At 36.9% G+C, this 15,951-nt stretch overlaps 3 protein-coding genes across 5 annotated transcripts; 1 reads left to right on the forward strand and 2 right to left on the reverse strand.

Moving 5' to 3' along the window:
* The first annotated feature begins 491 nt into the window (after positions 1-491).
* On the forward strand, positions 492-1,822 carry LOC124439566 (transmembrane protein 72-like). Its single transcript, XM_046989823.1, has 4 exons — positions 492-736; positions 1,186-1,246; positions 1,320-1,391; positions 1,463-1,822. The coding sequence occupies exons 1-4, from the start codon at positions 712-714 to the stop codon at positions 1,695-1,697; spliced, it is 393 nt and encodes a 130-aa protein (XP_046845779.1). The 5' UTR covers positions 492-711; the 3' UTR covers positions 1,698-1,822.
* On the reverse strand, positions 1,768-8,367 carry LOC124439562 (annexin-B12-like). 2 transcript variants are annotated; one of them, XM_046989819.1, is made up of 16 exons: positions 8,264-8,365; positions 7,899-8,043; positions 7,505-7,562; positions 7,349-7,425; positions 7,198-7,260; positions 6,877-7,113; positions 6,022-6,109; positions 5,840-5,934; positions 5,005-5,118; positions 4,850-4,940; positions 4,612-4,691; positions 4,316-4,419; positions 3,101-3,167; positions 2,583-2,658; positions 2,318-2,499; positions 1,768-2,066 (listed from the first exon to the last, which is right to left on the reverse strand). In XM_046989819.1, the coding sequence occupies exons 2-16, from the start codon at positions 8,034-8,036 to the stop codon at positions 1,992-1,994; spliced, it is 1,545 nt and encodes a 514-aa protein (XP_046845775.1). In that variant the 5' UTR covers positions 8,037-8,043; positions 8,264-8,365; the 3' UTR covers positions 1,768-1,991. The 2 variants fall into 2 exon arrangements, with proteins under 2 accessions (XP_046845775.1, XP_046845776.1); XM_046989820.1 differs by lacking the exons at positions 1,768-2,066; positions 2,318-2,499; positions 2,583-2,658 and adding an exon at positions 2,665-2,837 and having other exon boundaries at positions 8,264-8,367.
* Positions 8,368-8,370: 3 nt separating this feature from the next.
* Positions 8,371-15,933, reverse strand: LOC124439560 (CCR4-NOT transcription complex subunit 6-like). 2 transcript variants are annotated; one of them, XM_046989817.1, is made up of 7 exons: positions 14,556-15,933; positions 13,504-13,569; positions 13,038-13,195; positions 12,236-12,390; positions 11,294-11,601; positions 9,838-10,321; positions 8,371-8,603 (listed from the first exon to the last, which is right to left on the reverse strand). In XM_046989817.1, exons 1-7 carry the CDS (start codon positions 15,025-15,027, stop codon positions 8,501-8,503), a joined length of 1,746 nt encoding a protein of 581 aa, XP_046845773.1. In that variant the 5' UTR covers positions 15,028-15,933; the 3' UTR covers positions 8,371-8,500. The 2 variants fall into 2 exon arrangements, with proteins under 2 accessions (XP_046845773.1, XP_046845772.1); XM_046989816.1 differs by having other exon boundaries at positions 8,371-8,606.
* Positions 15,934-15,951: the final 18 nt, after the last annotated feature.

Genomic DNA, 15,951 nt, shown 5'->3' on the forward strand with positions numbered 1-15,951 from the left:
ATGAGGTCAGTTTTTGGGTTGAGTACGCTAATAAACATTCACCAAAATAAGGCCCTTCTCGTGGAACCTTGGTTCTTATGATTTACACTGTGTCAACTGTCAACTGTCCATCTTTTATATAATACTCCGCAAAAAACGTTTAAGAATATGAATGATGTAGTCACAATGTAGTCGACTATATACAGTAGCGAGCCAGAGTAATTTTGAAAATATTACTTTAATCCGTAAATTTATTTCAAATTCAAAATACTTTTATACGTACAGTACAGCAACACTTGCTTTTGGTAAAAGTTACTTCTACTTTGTGCCTACTTTTTGTGCAAGCTTTTTGTCCACCTTTGTGTCTACCTACCTGTCTACCGAAAAACAACATCAAAGAAAATGTTATCATTTCATAAGAGAAAACTTTTGAAAAAGTCGTTATTGATTCTAACAGTTTCCGAGAGCACCTCCTTTTGATGGATGAATGTTTACTTTCTAGAAAAAAATGACATAAGCGATACATTATTCCTTCATCATTATAAGAAATGTCAGTTTGCAAATCTTTCAATAACAGCGCAAGAATTGTCTAATTAGAGCTGAAAACGTTTATTAGTTCAAGCTTAAATCCGGACTAAAGACTTGAAATGCGTGAACAAAGAACTTACGGATACGATAACTTGGACAAACGAACAACCAACTGTTTTTGTCGAAACTGGAATGTAATCGCAAATGTCGTTGGTTTTATGCACAATCGGTAATATAAATGTAAAGCTTCTTTTTTATCACAGCATGGTCATCGGTTAAGAAAGCAGTTGAGAAAGCTACGTATTTCACCTTACTTTGTGTTTCGCCACGTCAACAAAATTCAGTCAGTCATTGCAAATTTTATTACTATCTAATCAGTTTCTTTCTGTTTTCCCATAAATTTTCATTGCTAATTTTCTATTTTTGTAATATCAAGATACAATTATTTTTATGGCAAGACGACATGACAGGGATGTATTTTGTCCAGGTGTTTGCCTTCTGTCTTTACAATTAGCTGACTTAGCTTAAGTAAAGTGAGCTTGTCGCTTTCATAGGGTTGAACCCAGGAAAAACTTTGCTGACTCATAGAATACCCCTGGGCACCTCCCACACACACATGCACACTTAGGAATGCATAGAGAAGCTGCATACAACAATTAACATGGTTTTATCATATAGGAATTTGGGGTTTGGGTCTCACTATCATTAATAACCATGAGGACATTGGAGTTTATTTGATGTAAGTCTGTGCTCAGAAATCTGTTCTCATACAATACACCTCCAATAAATTTGTTCAACTTTTGTTTACATAGATTATGTGCTGTTGCAATGACGATTCTTGAAATGAGCCTCATTATACAAAAATTGCTTTCTACATGCTTAAGGTATATTATGAAACAATGCAACACTTTGGTTATCATTTTCAATAACATATATGATTTTCCTCGATCTCTAGCGAAGAATCTCTAATCCAACAATGTTGGACCTTTGTTGTGGCTACAGATACTTGGAAACGTGCCCTGTTGTACATTGGTTTGTCTGTAGTGTGTTTCATCTATGTTAAGAAAGGTTGGCAAATTCCTTTGGCAGGAGCTCTTATGGACCTTTCAGGTCTATTTTATTTTGTGAAAACATACAATGGAAAACAAAAGATTAAACCATACAGATATAAACAATTATCAGTAACATAAATTGTCAAACCACATTCAGCGACAAAAGAACATTTATACTTACTCTCATGCAATACATGTCTCTCGTTAATTATGCAAACCAGCAATATTTATTATTTCACTTAAAATAAAATGGTGAATGTTAATTATAAAGTATGAATAGTGTTTGGGCAAGAAATACCCACCTAACTATAATTGTCTTGCACGTATAACAACACTAACTATAATTGTATAAAATGAGTACAGTATCTACAAATTCATTGATAAATATGTGTTTTACCACACAGATGTAAGTCTAGAAGACCATGATAGTGATCAACACGGTGTCTTTATTTTGTGACTCTCCAATAAGTGCAAGTAAAGTGATGCAATAGTTTCGCTTGTGTCACCCTATGAAGAAATGCACATAGCCGTGACCTTTTAAATATTCAAACATGGTAAACACGACTGTAATAAAGAATTATTTTTATACAAACTCATGCATATGCAGCAAGTACCTTTATAAAACTTGCACATGCATATGCAGCAAGTACCTTTATAAAACTTGCACATGCATATGCAGCAAGTACCTTTATAAAACTTGCACATGCATATGCAGCAAGTACCTTTATAAAACTTGAACATGCATATGCACCAAGTACCTTTATAAAACTTGCCAAACTCTTTCGGTAATGTCTTTCGAACTCTTGTTTGATATCCAACATGTCAACCTCACACCTGGTGACAACCACTCTTATTAAGGTGGAGTCGTCGGTGCCCAGTCCTTTCATACTTTTATACAATTTCATAGCAAAATAGGCTGGCATGTTTCGTACACATCGCACTGAAAAAAAGGTATAGTGCCAACAAAAAGTTCTGGTTGATTTCAAATTCACCAATAAACACTGTGATTAAATGCCACCTTACCCAATGTCACCATAGAATTTTTCAAATCACCAGACATTTCTCTCTCAATTGACTTTTCTATATCGTACTTCGAGATCTAAAAAACAGTTATTTCAAACTCTGATGGAGTGATTCCTTGATGCCTGCATGCAACTATCAAAATTAAATTTCCTTTTGTCTTGATTGACCAATCAATGAATTGTTTTTCTAGTTGGTCATTTTGATTGGTTGATATTTCTAGCTCCATCAGAGCAATCTGAGAAGTTTCAGAATCGACTGAAAGATATGATTCAATATTTACATGATTTAAAACTTCCCATACTGCTTTTCAAGTCAACGCATATCTTTCTAAACTTATAGAGATGCTTCTTCTGATATGAGCTTGACATATTGTATACCATCTTCATTCTTCTGACTTATTGTTAGTAATAGTGGGCCATAAGTTTATCACATTTGTGGTGTGAGTCTTACTGTCTTCAACAAATGTATTCAAACATTCTTAATACGTCACACATTTACGTAGAGGTTGTTCGTCATACCTTTGCGTATTCGTTAAATGTTGCTCTCAGCTGTGGAAAACTTCGTGACGCCAAGATCGCGTTAAACCTACGTCAAAATTACGGCTGAATTATTTTTATGGTTTGAAGACATTACAGCTGGACAATGGTCTGTCTCGTACGCAGTAACACCACTAGAGCTCGATTATTAGAGAAGGGAGACAAATATTCATGTGTGTAAGTTATAATTCCTAAAAACCAACGATTTCAAAGGAACATCATACGGCAAAACGCGGATTTATGAATACTATACACCCCTACCCCCAATTAACAAGCTGGTGTCACCACTGCTTGAAGAACGAAATACTCAGGGATAGTGTATTGACGACCACATAAAACTTGCTGAAAAGTTGCAACGACTAAATCATTACAGAAAGCAAACAGCCAAAGTAGATTACGCGATAAAGTACTTTCATCGTGGACAGTCAGGCAAGCTGTAAACCGAACAGCTACCTGAGTCCTGGAAACTGGTTGCTCACTTAGTGTAAGGGATTCCTTTCAGTGAGGATAGTGCAAGGGATTCCTTTCAGTAAGGATAGTGCAAGGGATTCCTTTCAGTGAGGATAGTGCAAGGGATTCCTTTCAGAGAGGATAGTGCAAGGGATTCCTTTCAGAGAGGATAGTACAAGAGATTCCTTTCAGATAGGATAGTGCAAGGGATTCCTTTCAGTGAGGATAGTGCAAGGGATTCCTTTCCGAGAGCATAGTGCAAGGATTCCTTTCAGTGAGGATAGTGCAAGGGATTTCGTTCAGTGAGGATAGTGTAAGGGATTCGTTTCAGTGAGGATAGTGCAAGGGATTCCTTTCAGAGAGGATAGTGCAAGGATTCCTTTCAGTGAGGATAGTGCAAGGGATTTCTTTCCGAGAGGATAGTGCAAGGGATTCCTTTCAGTGAGGATAGTGCAAGGGATTTCTTTCCGAGAGGATAGTGCAAGGATTCCTTTCCGTGAGGATAGTGTAAGGGATTCCTTTCAGTAAGGATTAATCGGATTTGTGATTCACAAGGTGAAAAGTTCGGCCAAAATTGAACTGTCGTGTTATTTGATAATCAATGTCGACTGCGCAATAACCACGCAAGGTTTTTGTTATGATCAAATGAAGAGCCAAAATATATCCGGGTATTTGATGGTCACTTACATAATGAATACAAGCCATACGATGAAAGGAAAAGATTGATCTTGAAATAATTAACATTACCTTGCTTCATCTGTTCCCCATCTCTTCTCTCCTGCTGTATAAAGTGCATGGGCGTCAGCTCTCGCTCTGTCGTAATCCACATTCATTGATTCGTCTCTGTTTGCCTATAAACGAAAACACAAAATCAATTGTGAGTTTGCTTGGTCATGATGCAAAGATGTGTTGGAAAATCTCCTCAATAAATTGCTGACGTCTTTAATGCTAGACAAGTAAACAATTAAAAAATTAACAATGGGGGCATTCTCTAAGTACTTCAGCGTCCCCACCCCACCCCATACTCGGGTGGCGTACTATACCTGCAGAAGTGACACAAGGAATTTCTTGAAATGGCCTGACGTTTCGGAGATCACGTCTTTCTCAAGATCTCGACCGTGCACTGCAAACAAAATATTTGACAAGATTATATTATTTCGTGGGCAGTCCCAGACTCCCACGGGTAAAACATACGCCATACATCTAATCTATCCACCCATCCATGTACAAGTAACTACTCATGATTGATTTAAATAATATACGCATTAAAAAACAACATACAATTTTTATAAGTCTTTTTAATCCCATCAATTTCAGTATTTGTTCGCGAACATAAGATCTCTATAAGAACGCTTTCATCCGTACCAGCGCCCTAGAATTCAAGAAATTCAAATGATTCCACAAACACAGCTAATAGATGCAGTCCTCGCCCATACTTTCATTGCTTTCCTAAGTTCCACTGCGTCACTTTCTAAAGGTGAGCGCATCATGGCCAAGAGTAGATTTTCCAAGTTTCCACTTACGGCGTATTTCAGATCCGTATTCAAATCCTATGATAGACAAAGAAAGTAAAATGAATGATTTAAACTCACTACATGTATACAGATGTAGATCGTCCAGGTAAGTGGAGTCCCGACAAAGACTGTTGGTAAGTAAATGGTTTTGAACCCGGGAGTATCGTTACATGTTTGTAAATGTAGATCGTCCAGGTTGGTATAGTCCTGAGAAGGACTGTTTTTGTTGCTGTTGACTGACGTTTCGACAACCTTAGCGGTAGTCATCTTCAGAGTCGAGTGACTACCGCTCAGTAAAATACATGTAACGCTACCTGTCAGTGCCTGGAGCAAATAATTGAAGCCAAATCTTACACCCTAACACGCATGTGTAGTATATCTTCAGAGACAGACTACCGCTAAGGTTGTCCTTTTGACTCTGAAGATGACTACCGCTAAGGTTGTCGAAACGTCAGTCAACAACAACAAAAACAGTCCTTCTCAGGACTATACCAATCTGGACGATCGACATCTACAAACATGTAAAGACTGTTGGTGTTAGTATGTTGACTGATGTTTTAACAATCTTTCAAAATCTACAAACACGGAGATACATGGCGTTAAATATGGCGTAAAATGGCGGAGATAAATACCCCCACCCTCCGTCCACAAAATTGCTAGCTAATAACGTGAAAGATAGAAAGTGCGCCTGAAAATTAAGTGAGTTCAGACTTTACTTAAATAATGTGAGTAGCAAGGACAGAACATACATCCATACCCTGCCAAACTGTGTTTTATACTCTAAGGCGATCTTCCTTCGTTGTTGGTTATTTCGAGTTGACAGAATACTGACTATGGCTTTCACATTTGTACCTACAGGCAATAAATGTTAACTTAGTCGAATAGCTATCTGCCATGAAAAACATGTGAACACGAACAAAGTATACAAAAAACACTCACCAACCCCTCCCACAGCCTTTCTTATCACCTCTGCATCTGCTTGAGGATTGAATGAAGCGCAAGGCTTCACTGTTCCTCTGTTGGCTTTCTACAATTATAAACAATATGCATTCATTAATTCATTTTAACCCATGCAGTCACCCTTCCATTTGTTATTTAGATGGATTAATAAAAGCCAAATGTGGATAAGACTTGACTTAAAATGATTTGAAGGCATTGTAAACAGTGTAGTACTGTATAGTATATATACTATATATATACTATATATACTGTATAGTAAGTTTGAAAATTGGTTATCCAGGCATTTAATACATAAAAAATGAAAGTTTCTCCAGATTGTTTTAAAAATTATTTTATATACTATATAGTATATATACTATATATATACTAGATCTATAATACCGCTGTTGAGCGATGACTTATAAGTGGCTCATATATGATTGCTTTTTTCATGAAAAACGGTATTAAATTACATCAGTGGTAAATGAAACAGTCTTTTATGAACTTCAAATTGTATTCATCTTCTATTACTTGACAAAATCAGTCGTATTTGCTAAAGTACAAGAATTTCCAATGCTCAAACTTTCAGCTACACTGGAATGTTGTTTTTCAAGTTTTGTATCACAAAGGGCATGCTCAAATTTCAAGTGCACTATGCCTTCAAATACACTTTTGGACAATCACAGATGGCATTAAGCTCGCTGAAGTCTTTATGTTAGCTACCCCCCATATTGGTTTCCTTTCCTGGGAAAACTAGACCGACAAATTCTTCATGTACAATACAGAAAAGATGAGATGCATTACAATTTTATAGCATAAACACAAGAAAGTATCAGAGCATAACTGAATACATACAACAGAAGGTTGCTGAGTTGGTCTTGATGGGGTAGAATGTGTCGTAGAAGGCTTTGATGGGGTTCCATGGTATGACTGTGGCTGATGATGAGCAAAAGGAGCAGAAGGAGCAGATGAAATACCATGAAAAGAGTTTCCTTTTGTTTGAACAACATGTTGTTGTGCATATTGCATTGAAGTGGATGCACCCATGGATGGTGGTCCAGAAGGATAGGGAGGGTTGGTAATAGGATAAGACTAAAAACAATCACATTCTTAGATAAATTACCTGTTAATTTATTTACATCATAGAAAGATGCACGAGTAAATTTGAATGCTTACAGTTGGCATTGGTCTTACAGGTGCTTGAAATGCTGTAGCCGCATGAGCAACATTGGCAGCAGTCTAAATACAACAAAATTGATGATTGCAGAAATAAATTTCTTGTTTTACGGTTCCATGCTTCAAAATATTAATTATCACAACATATTACCCCGAAATTTATGCCACTTGGCATTGGAAATTGACTAGCACCATGGGTTGTTTCAGGATAAATAGGGCCATATGATGCTTTTAAAGTAGATGTTAATATTGATCAGTGACAAGTTTGAGACTGAGTGATGAAAATCATTTCAAAAGAATTTCATACCAGGTGGAGCTTCATAACCAGAAAATGGTACTGGTCCAGTGGGGTACGGCACTGTAGGCTAAAAATATGATCATTAACAAAGTAATTAGCAAATTCATAAATAGCACTACACTATAGAGTATGATTGGTTGCCCTATTGAACATAAGGAGAAATTTTCGCAATCATTTTTAGAAAAGCAATGGAAATTATATGAAAAATATAAGTACTTATATCGCACGTTTTCATCATTTCATCAATAAATAATCATTCAAACAAGCTGCAAATCAATCTGCCAGCATTAACTAAAATTCTTCATGGATAATAGTCAAGTAAACAACCATGTTCTTGGCACAGATACGTATGGAAGTCTCGAATGGCGAGACTTCATACATCAAATACAATCTTTGATACAACCTGTGGAGGATACGATGGCCCAATCATTAACTTCTCAAAGCCAATTCCCTCCACATCATTACGAGGCGGATACGCAGGGCCAGATTGAGGAGTTTGGGGTATAGGGGGATATCCAGGATAGCCAGGTGGGTAACTCATAAATTATCTGAAAAAAACGTCTAGATCTATTAAACTTTCATCTTTAACTAAAATCTGACGATATTTTAACTAAGTCAACACACTGTGTGTTCTAGAAATCTGACTTCTGAAACAGAACAGAATAGCCTGGTAATTATGACGCACTTTAAAAGACAGCCACCAGATAAAATACAGCCACCAGAAAAAATACTAGGTTTAGACAAAAGTTTACAAAACAAAACACAAACCTCTTTTGATTATCGAGAGAAAAATATGACAGCATTCATTTAAATCAAAGCAGCTTACGGTTTAACTCCGTTGTAAAACGGTTTAACTCTGTTTTTAATTTCCTTTCTTTTCTTCTACAATTCCGTTAATTCCAGTTTCCCGGATAGAAAACAATTACGTCATTGAAAATTTGCCATACTAAACATAAGCATAGGTACACCCATGAGTACGCCACAAGGCGCCTTCAAGTTTCTTTCTCAACATAGCTCTTGATCAGTGGATAAAACTTTCTGTCGCAGCAAAGGAAAAATTCCAACGACATGATACATTGAGCTGATAATAATCCAAGGTTGCGGCTGTCTTCTGCCGCAAAAATTTAAACACAGCAAATTTAATGATGGCAATATATTTTTAAGATAAAAAGCGTGTAAGATTATGACAAGATATTCAATTGAAGAAATTCTAGGAAAGCTATATGATCTAACATAGCCCCACCTAAACGTCGCTCTCAAATACTACGTGCACATGAATTAATATAAGTTAGAAATCGCTGGTCGCTTATTGGTATAGATTCAACCATGTATCAACAAGTTAAATCAGTCGATGTAGAGATGGTTTTATGTACAGAGCTAGTTTTATATATAATTAATAAACTTATACTGGTTTTATATACAGAGCTTGTTTGATATATACTTAATATATTTATATACATTAGGGAAATTTTAGGTTTTTTCCTATGGCTTTTCTACACCAATAAATTTCCATCGAATTTCTGTATGCGATTTCAAAAACTGCACACTTTCAAAAATAAATGAATGCCGATAAATTATAATGAGCGAAATAAAAACTAAGTTCAAAATGTATTTACGAATACTACGAGCCCGCTTCGTCATTCAAAAAAAAATCAATTTGTAATCTATGCTGATGATATGGGCCGAAGAGTGTTTCTATCGAGACGAAAGAAAGTTCAAGTCTAGGTTTGGTGATATCGTTCAGGGAAATCAAGATTAAAGAAAATTGAATTGGTTTGAATTTGTGCATATGATTCAATGTATATTGGAAGTGCATAATTCTTAGGTTTTTCGGTACAATGGTCGGGCAATACTTAATGCAAGCGAAATAAAAGCAAATGCAAGAAAAACTAAAGGCGCTGATCATAGAACTAAGCACATCTCGATAAAAACACTTCTTACATCGTTATCTGGTTCTATATTAATTTACAGAAGAAAAAAAAAACAAACTAGAAACCTACAAAGTACCCGATAAGGAAATTTTCTATATACCTATTGCTGTTCTACAAAGTAAAATGATAAAAAATAGCCGGCAAAAGCTCATTCGTTAGTCGTCAACAAAATGCAACATAGCAAAAAAAATCAGCTAGCCCTAAAATTCAACAGGACATGCTGAGTGCATGCCAGTCACGTGACTCACGTGATTATTTTAAACATATGTAAGAGATGGCTAGCAATCGTCATTCGCTGAATATGCCATGTGGCCATAAAAAAGAAAAATTTCTTCCGTAGGAAAGATGCAATTATCTGTTAACTAGATGTCGACGAAAAAAGCAACTCTCGTATGGGAATGTGCTGCCTACCGTTGTTGCATCCACTGAGGATTGGCATAGTCACCATTTTGGTTGATCGTTTTGTCCACAAATTCAAATTCAACCAGAAGCGATTGATGGTCAGATGGAAAATGAGGATGCGGCCAGCCAATCAATTTATTCCGCTTAAGATATTCCTGATCGACAGATGCGAGCTCGGCTATTGGCATGAGAGCATTGTAGCTGTAGTACACCCAGTCGATGACACCGCGAAAGTGGAACGTGTAATTACTGTACTCGAGGGATTCGTAAGTTCGTTTCAGTTGGAAAGCGTGCGTGAGCTCCGCGCACATCTCACCTTTGCGAGTGATGCTTAATCGCGACAGGAAACCACCATAATCGAGGGACTGGAAATCCTCGTGATCTGTGGATATGCGACCCTTGTCGAGAAACTCCACCGGTCCGGAGTCTGGGAGCGAATTGAGATCTCCACACATGACGAGTGGGATGGACCTCCCGAGCGTGCCATTCTTACCTGGAAACAGATAAAACTATGAAAATTGGAATATTTGTCTTCACGTTTGAATAACGTGTCGTGAAGTTACTTTTTATTGGTACAATGATATAAACACTACACAAAAGAAAGCCACCCCGCCACCCCCACCGAGATATATTGGTATAAATTCTACATGAATGAATCCCGGATAATGAAACACAACACTACTTAGACTTATGACAATTTACTAATTGCCATATGAAGAACAAGGTCACTCGTGCTTTAAGCAAACAGGTGTCGTCTCTTGAACTCAAAAATACCAAATTTAAAATTATCATTAAAAGTAGTAGTGTTACCAGTTTCACTCACGATTCAACCACATTGTTTGTTGGTAACCTTCATCGTCCAAGTCACCTGTTTTTCATGTGCATATTAAAACCTTGTTAGGATTAATATATTATATATATATACTCTGATGATGGCTTTGGAATAAAGTCGAAACACGGTGCCATCCAATAAACTGCTATAGTGGCGAGAATATCTCGTCCATACGCAGTTTAAAAGAGATTTGACTCGTCTCCAATCCCTGTGGGCTTGGTAGCTCAACAGGTAGAGCGGCGGACTAGTATCTCCAAGGTGCGAGTTCAAATCTCGTCCAAGTCCCATGCTTTTCATGTGCATAGTAAAAACCGTGTTAGGATTAATATATTATATATGTTCATCGTTTAAAGTAGTGTAAAGATTGCCCACATAATCGTATTAAAATAGGACAATCGAAATTGGCCTTTTAGAAACCGACTGGGATTCATTCATTTAGCACTCTTATTAATCTAACTAGTGGTGAACCTTCGTTGTTTTCTTTGTGTGTGTGGTTTATTTCGAGCAGGGGATGATAGAATAAAAAACGCTGTCAACTTTAACTATAGTTTGCGCTCACTACCGTTCACTACGGTAGCTGCTTGACATTGATTTCGTGAGGTGCGTTTAAACTACGAAACCGCACTTTCTCACCTGGCAATATAGAGATATTGTCAACCTCCTCTCGAAACTTCTGCAAAAACTGCATCAATAGAACGGTTTGAATCAACTTGACATCCGAATATTCGGGCTCCCAAGCCATGTGAACATTTGAGACCATAAGCAGACGCTTCGTTCGATCAGAATTTTGACCAAAGCCGAAGTCATCGTTGGTTTCTAACAATGCGACAATACCAATATTGTCTTTCGTCATCACCCGGTTCAACATGTCGGATGCGTCTTTGGAGTTGGCAGCCGCCAGCTGGTTAAACTCCATCATATCGTGTTTCTTTAAAGTGAATCTAGGAAGAAGAGAGTGTATATTTTATAAACCAACAGTCATTGCCACCACGTGCATCACCTGCTGAACCAACAGTCATCACCACCACGTGCACCACCTGTTAAACCAACAGTGATTGCCACCACGTGCACCACCTGCTAAGCCAACAGTCATTGCCACCACGTGCACCACCTGCTAAGCCAACAGTCATTGCCACCACGTGCACCACCTGTTAAACCAAGTCATCACCACTGCAAATACTACCCGTCCTTACCACATACACCACCACATGCACTACAGGTCGGCCACCTGTCATCACCATGTATACTACAAATCCCACCACAAATAACAATCACTATGAGGTGACCACCATATGAATCACCAGTCATCATCATGTATACCAACAACCACACCATGTGACCACATGGTGAATCACCTGTCATCACCACATATACTACCTAAACCCACCAAATTCTAAGCATCGGATACACAATGTATACCACAACACAATTCACAGCAAAAATGTAAACATCTTTTCGTCCGTATTAATGTCTTGGCTTTTTTAGAAAATGTCTAGTGGCATTAGCTGTATAAGACTAATTAGAAATCAGCGGTAGGCACAGTTCCTATGGTAACCATAGCATGTCATGACATACCTCGTAGTTTTAAAAAATATGGCACAGCCATCCACCTTCTTGCTTTCGTCCTCACTCATAGTCCTTGCTCTTGATTTAGCACTAAAGATACCCTCGTAGCCATGCTTTTGTAGCTCTGGTAAGAAGAAATTGTAGAATTGTTCTGTCTCCACTTCCTAAAAAGAAATTTTACCATCTTTGAAAAAAAATCAATCTCTCAAAATTCACATCAACAAATCTGTCATTGAATGCAAGCAATTTTGTCATTTTCCATTCCTACATGAGAATCTGTCTGCCATTTTCAAATAGAAAGTTTTAATTTGTTTTAATTTTTCTACTTAAATTACATTTTGGTTTCTAAGACAGTTTATGCACATCTCCTTTCATCCTCACAATATTGAGGTCCTTGTAATGTATAACTTGCACAAAAAGTGATAAGATATCATGTATAATTGCTTTTATGTTACTTCAACTGGGGAAAGTTCCCATCATTTCTTTTAACGGTATTAATGGTATGAAATGCTTCATAATCATTTTAATCAGATGTTGCCAAGAAATTGAAGGAAATTCAAGGCTTCGCATCAATTCATAATGCAAAAGAATGTCTCTAGTCTATGAAACAATAATTGCAAAGACTTCAATATTTTGAGAATGAAAAGAGACATGCAAATTGCTTTAAAAGAAAGTAAACAGTCGTTATCAAAGTTACGCTGAATTAAACTATTATTTGAATGACAAAACTTTTATTTCATAAACAAACAATACGATGAAAGTTATTAACAGCTTAGGAAAGTTTAAAATGTAAAGCAAATATTTGTGCTACCTGTAGACTGAGTATATCTCCTTGATGTTGCAAAATTTCATTCATTATCAACTTTTTCCTGTACTCCCATTCTAGAGCCCAAGATGGACAGTAGCCATAGACAGATTTAGTGCAATACTTGTCACATAAGACATTATAGCACATGACAATAAATGAATCTAAAAAGAAGCACCACTCATGAAGCACTAGTTTTATACTGACTAGGGGAGGCTAAGGTACGGTTTACCCACTGAACATAAAATAACATGAAGACTACTTCACACGACAATTTGAAGGCAAAAAAATCGCAAACCAAACCAAATGTTTTCAGTAAGCTAAAATGCATGAATTTACCACTAAAAACACGAGCCTTGACCACTAAAAACACATGCAAGAACAGGTATGTTTATCTAAAGATAACCTTCCAATTAATGGGTTTTCTAAAAATTGTGTTGTTAATTCGTGCTCTGAAGAAAATGGTCCTTACTCTCAGCTGTACGTCTTTTATCAGGGACCAATAGCTGCCAATGTCGTTCCTCGGGTCTTTCACAAACTGAAAGTATAATAGATCTTATCAAAGAGATTTGTCTATCTTCTTTGCTTTGTCTTTATTCAAAAGAAATCAAAAAAATTCAACACATGTTATGAATTCACTTAAAGTCATTAGAGCAGGTCGTTTCGTAATACATCTTGGCAAAATAAGTTTTATACAACAACATATGCCAAAACTGTCATATTTCTGTGCTGTTCTGTTGAAAAGGTTTGTTAAAAGAATACAGCATAAAAATAAGCAGATTGTATTACTATGCTTGAAAGGGTAGTCAAAGGGCATTCAATGTGTAGTGAACATACTATTAATCATGGTAAATTTAACATATGGAGTCACTTGAGGCAATTACATGCGAGCAATCAGCCCCCCCAAGTAGTATTGTATTAAAATAATATATAGACCAGCTGAAATATAAAAATGTGGGCAAGATCTGACATGCTATCACAGATTATCATTTGTGAAAAACAATGAATTTCCACATCGAACTATCACATGCACTCAGTCCCCTTGCGAAGAACTGATGACTTTTTATAAAGTTGGAAGCTCTCTGGCATTGCTAATACTCATAAAATCCAATTACTGTTGAAATGATTTTTCAAAGGCGGATTTTTCATGAATGTTCAAGCAGATTAAAAATGTCCCCACTGAAAATCGCAATACGGAATGCTCACGTCACGTAGGAACTCGAAACCTTCAAAAAGGCATTCTTCCTAAGAGGCAAAATATTGCCCATACGATTAATTTTGATTGAGATGACTGTGCTCGCGGTCGATTTCACAAGTGAAGAGCTATTTTCTTAGCAAGTCAATAAGGTGAAATCTCGAAAGAAAAATTCTCCATTCACATACTTTGCCTCCCATCTATGAATGAAGGGATTTTACGCCACACATGTGCCCTTGTTTTAAAAGAACAGAATTGTTCCATAACAGAAGGAATGCAACCAAGTATAATGAGATATTGGTTATTGCAAACAACTTGAATTTACTCACCGGACGAACGGTCCAACAAACACGATATTAGCTGAGCGCTACCATTTTTCTTGGCGTTCCACGAGAGCACCTCTTGTGACAATGGATTACCATCCAATCCAAGAATTTGTATCTGAAATAACCGTCCCAATTCGTGCGGTAGACTGTGCAAACTATTGTTATTTAGGTATAGTTCGATGAGATTGATAAGGTCCCCGATTTCAGTTGGTAAACTTCGTAGTTTGTTCGAGGATAAATCAAGTTTCTGTAAAGACGTGAGCTTGCCAATTTCGGCTGGAACTCTTGTCAAGTTTATATCGTTCAATTTCAGAGTGGTAAGGAAGTTTAAACTCCACAGTTTCGGGCTTAAATTTTTGATATTATTGAAAAACTCCAAGCCAGTCCATTTCGAATTCGCAAGATCTTTCTCGTTGGATTTAAGATTTGAATTTTTCGTTCGGTGGTTTCTGTATTCGTTATTTTCATTCTGCATTATTGACTCAAATTCATGATAAAAACAAGTGTACTATTATCAAAGGTCTTCGCGAACGCATATCTTCGTAGAGCGACTAAATCGTAAGTATTAAAAACATATCAACGTAAAATTTATTACAAACAAAAAGCCTTTGCAATACAGTATGACGTCACAAAAATACACGGACACGTGACCTTCAATATTTCAATGGTAGAAGCTCGCGGTTTTTATGCAAATGTTTACTCAAGACACAACGGGGAGTGCGTTGGACAAAAAAAATTCCGAAACATTTTCGGTCGTTTCATTATAAATGTTTGAATTCAACATTGACGCCCAATATTACCAACAAAACTTAAAATTCAGTGGATTCTTGTACTTTCCAGCCGCGGTAAAAAGTTTAAACTTTACATAAACTATCGAAATGAAACAAGAAAAAAAATCTGCAGAGGCGTGTTGCAACCACAAATTCATTTCAAACTCAGTCACTACAATCACTAGCTATAATTGACGACCGTCCTCATGATCGTATTACATATATATTAATATCTTCTGCCTTTACCCGCATCAAAACATCACATTTTTAATTTCTTATGTACTCTTAGTTCGAGAAAAGCAGCTTTTGGAAAAATATAAGTCATATCTAGCTCGACCTTGTCAAGCAACGATTATCGAACTGTAGGATTTCGCGACCAGTACACCTACTTTCGCTCTCTAAGGAATTATTCGGCATGGAGTTACGGTCTTTCGGAAATAGGACACCAGGAGCTTTGTCAATTCCAGGAAGCTTTTGCAACTTGTTTGTGAAATGTGGCTTCAGACCAAAATTGTAGGGATTAGTTACCAAATTGTGATTTTTTATTGGCTTCAAGAGTTTCGTCAACGCCACAGGTTTGATGGGCGCTCCAGGGTCTTCTCTTTGTTCACACACAGTTTCTTTTTCTG

Source organism: Xenia sp. Carnegie-2017, unplaced genomic scaffold (assembly GCF_021976095.1).
Source record: "Xenia sp. Carnegie-2017 unplaced genomic scaffold, XeniaSp_v1 HiC_scaffold_19, whole genome shotgun sequence".
Classification (NCBI taxonomy): Eukaryota; Metazoa; Cnidaria; class Anthozoa; order Malacalcyonacea; family Xeniidae; genus Xenia; species Xenia sp. Carnegie-2017.

Coding starts and splice junctions, on each gene's coding strand:
- LOC124439566 (XM_046989823.1), top strand. CDS start 712: ATGTCGTTGGTTTTATGCACAATCG. Junction 737..1,185: donor GTTGGTTTTATGCACAATCG/GTAATATAAATG, acceptor TTTATCATATAG/GAATTTGGGGTTTGGGTCTC. Junction 1,392..1,462: donor TTGCTTTCTACATGCTTAAG/GTATATTATGAA, acceptor CTCGATCTCTAG/CGAAGAATCTCTAATCCAAC.
- LOC124439562 (XM_046989819.1), bottom strand. CDS start 8,036: ATGAGTTACCCACCTGGCTATCCTGGATATCCCCCTATACCCCAAACT. Junction 5,935..6,021: donor AAAGGCTGTGGGAGGGGTTG/GTGAGTGTTTTT, acceptor TATTGCCTGTAG/GTACAAATGTGAAAGCCATA. Junction 3,168..4,315: donor TGGGGAACAGATGAAGCAAG/GTAATGTTAATT, acceptor ATTTTGACGTAG/GTTTAACGCGATCTTGGCGT.
- LOC124439560 (XM_046989816.1), bottom strand. CDS start 15,027: ATGCAGAATGAAAATAACGAATACAGAAACCACCGAACGAAAAATTCA. Junction 10,322..11,293: donor CAATATCTCTATATTGCCAG/GTGAGAAAGTGC, acceptor ATCTGTTTCCAG/GTAAGAATGGCACGCTCGGG. Junction 8,607..9,837: donor CCTCAGTGGATGCAACAACG/GTAGGCAGCACA, acceptor TTTTTGCGGCAG/AAGACAGCCGCAACCTTGGA.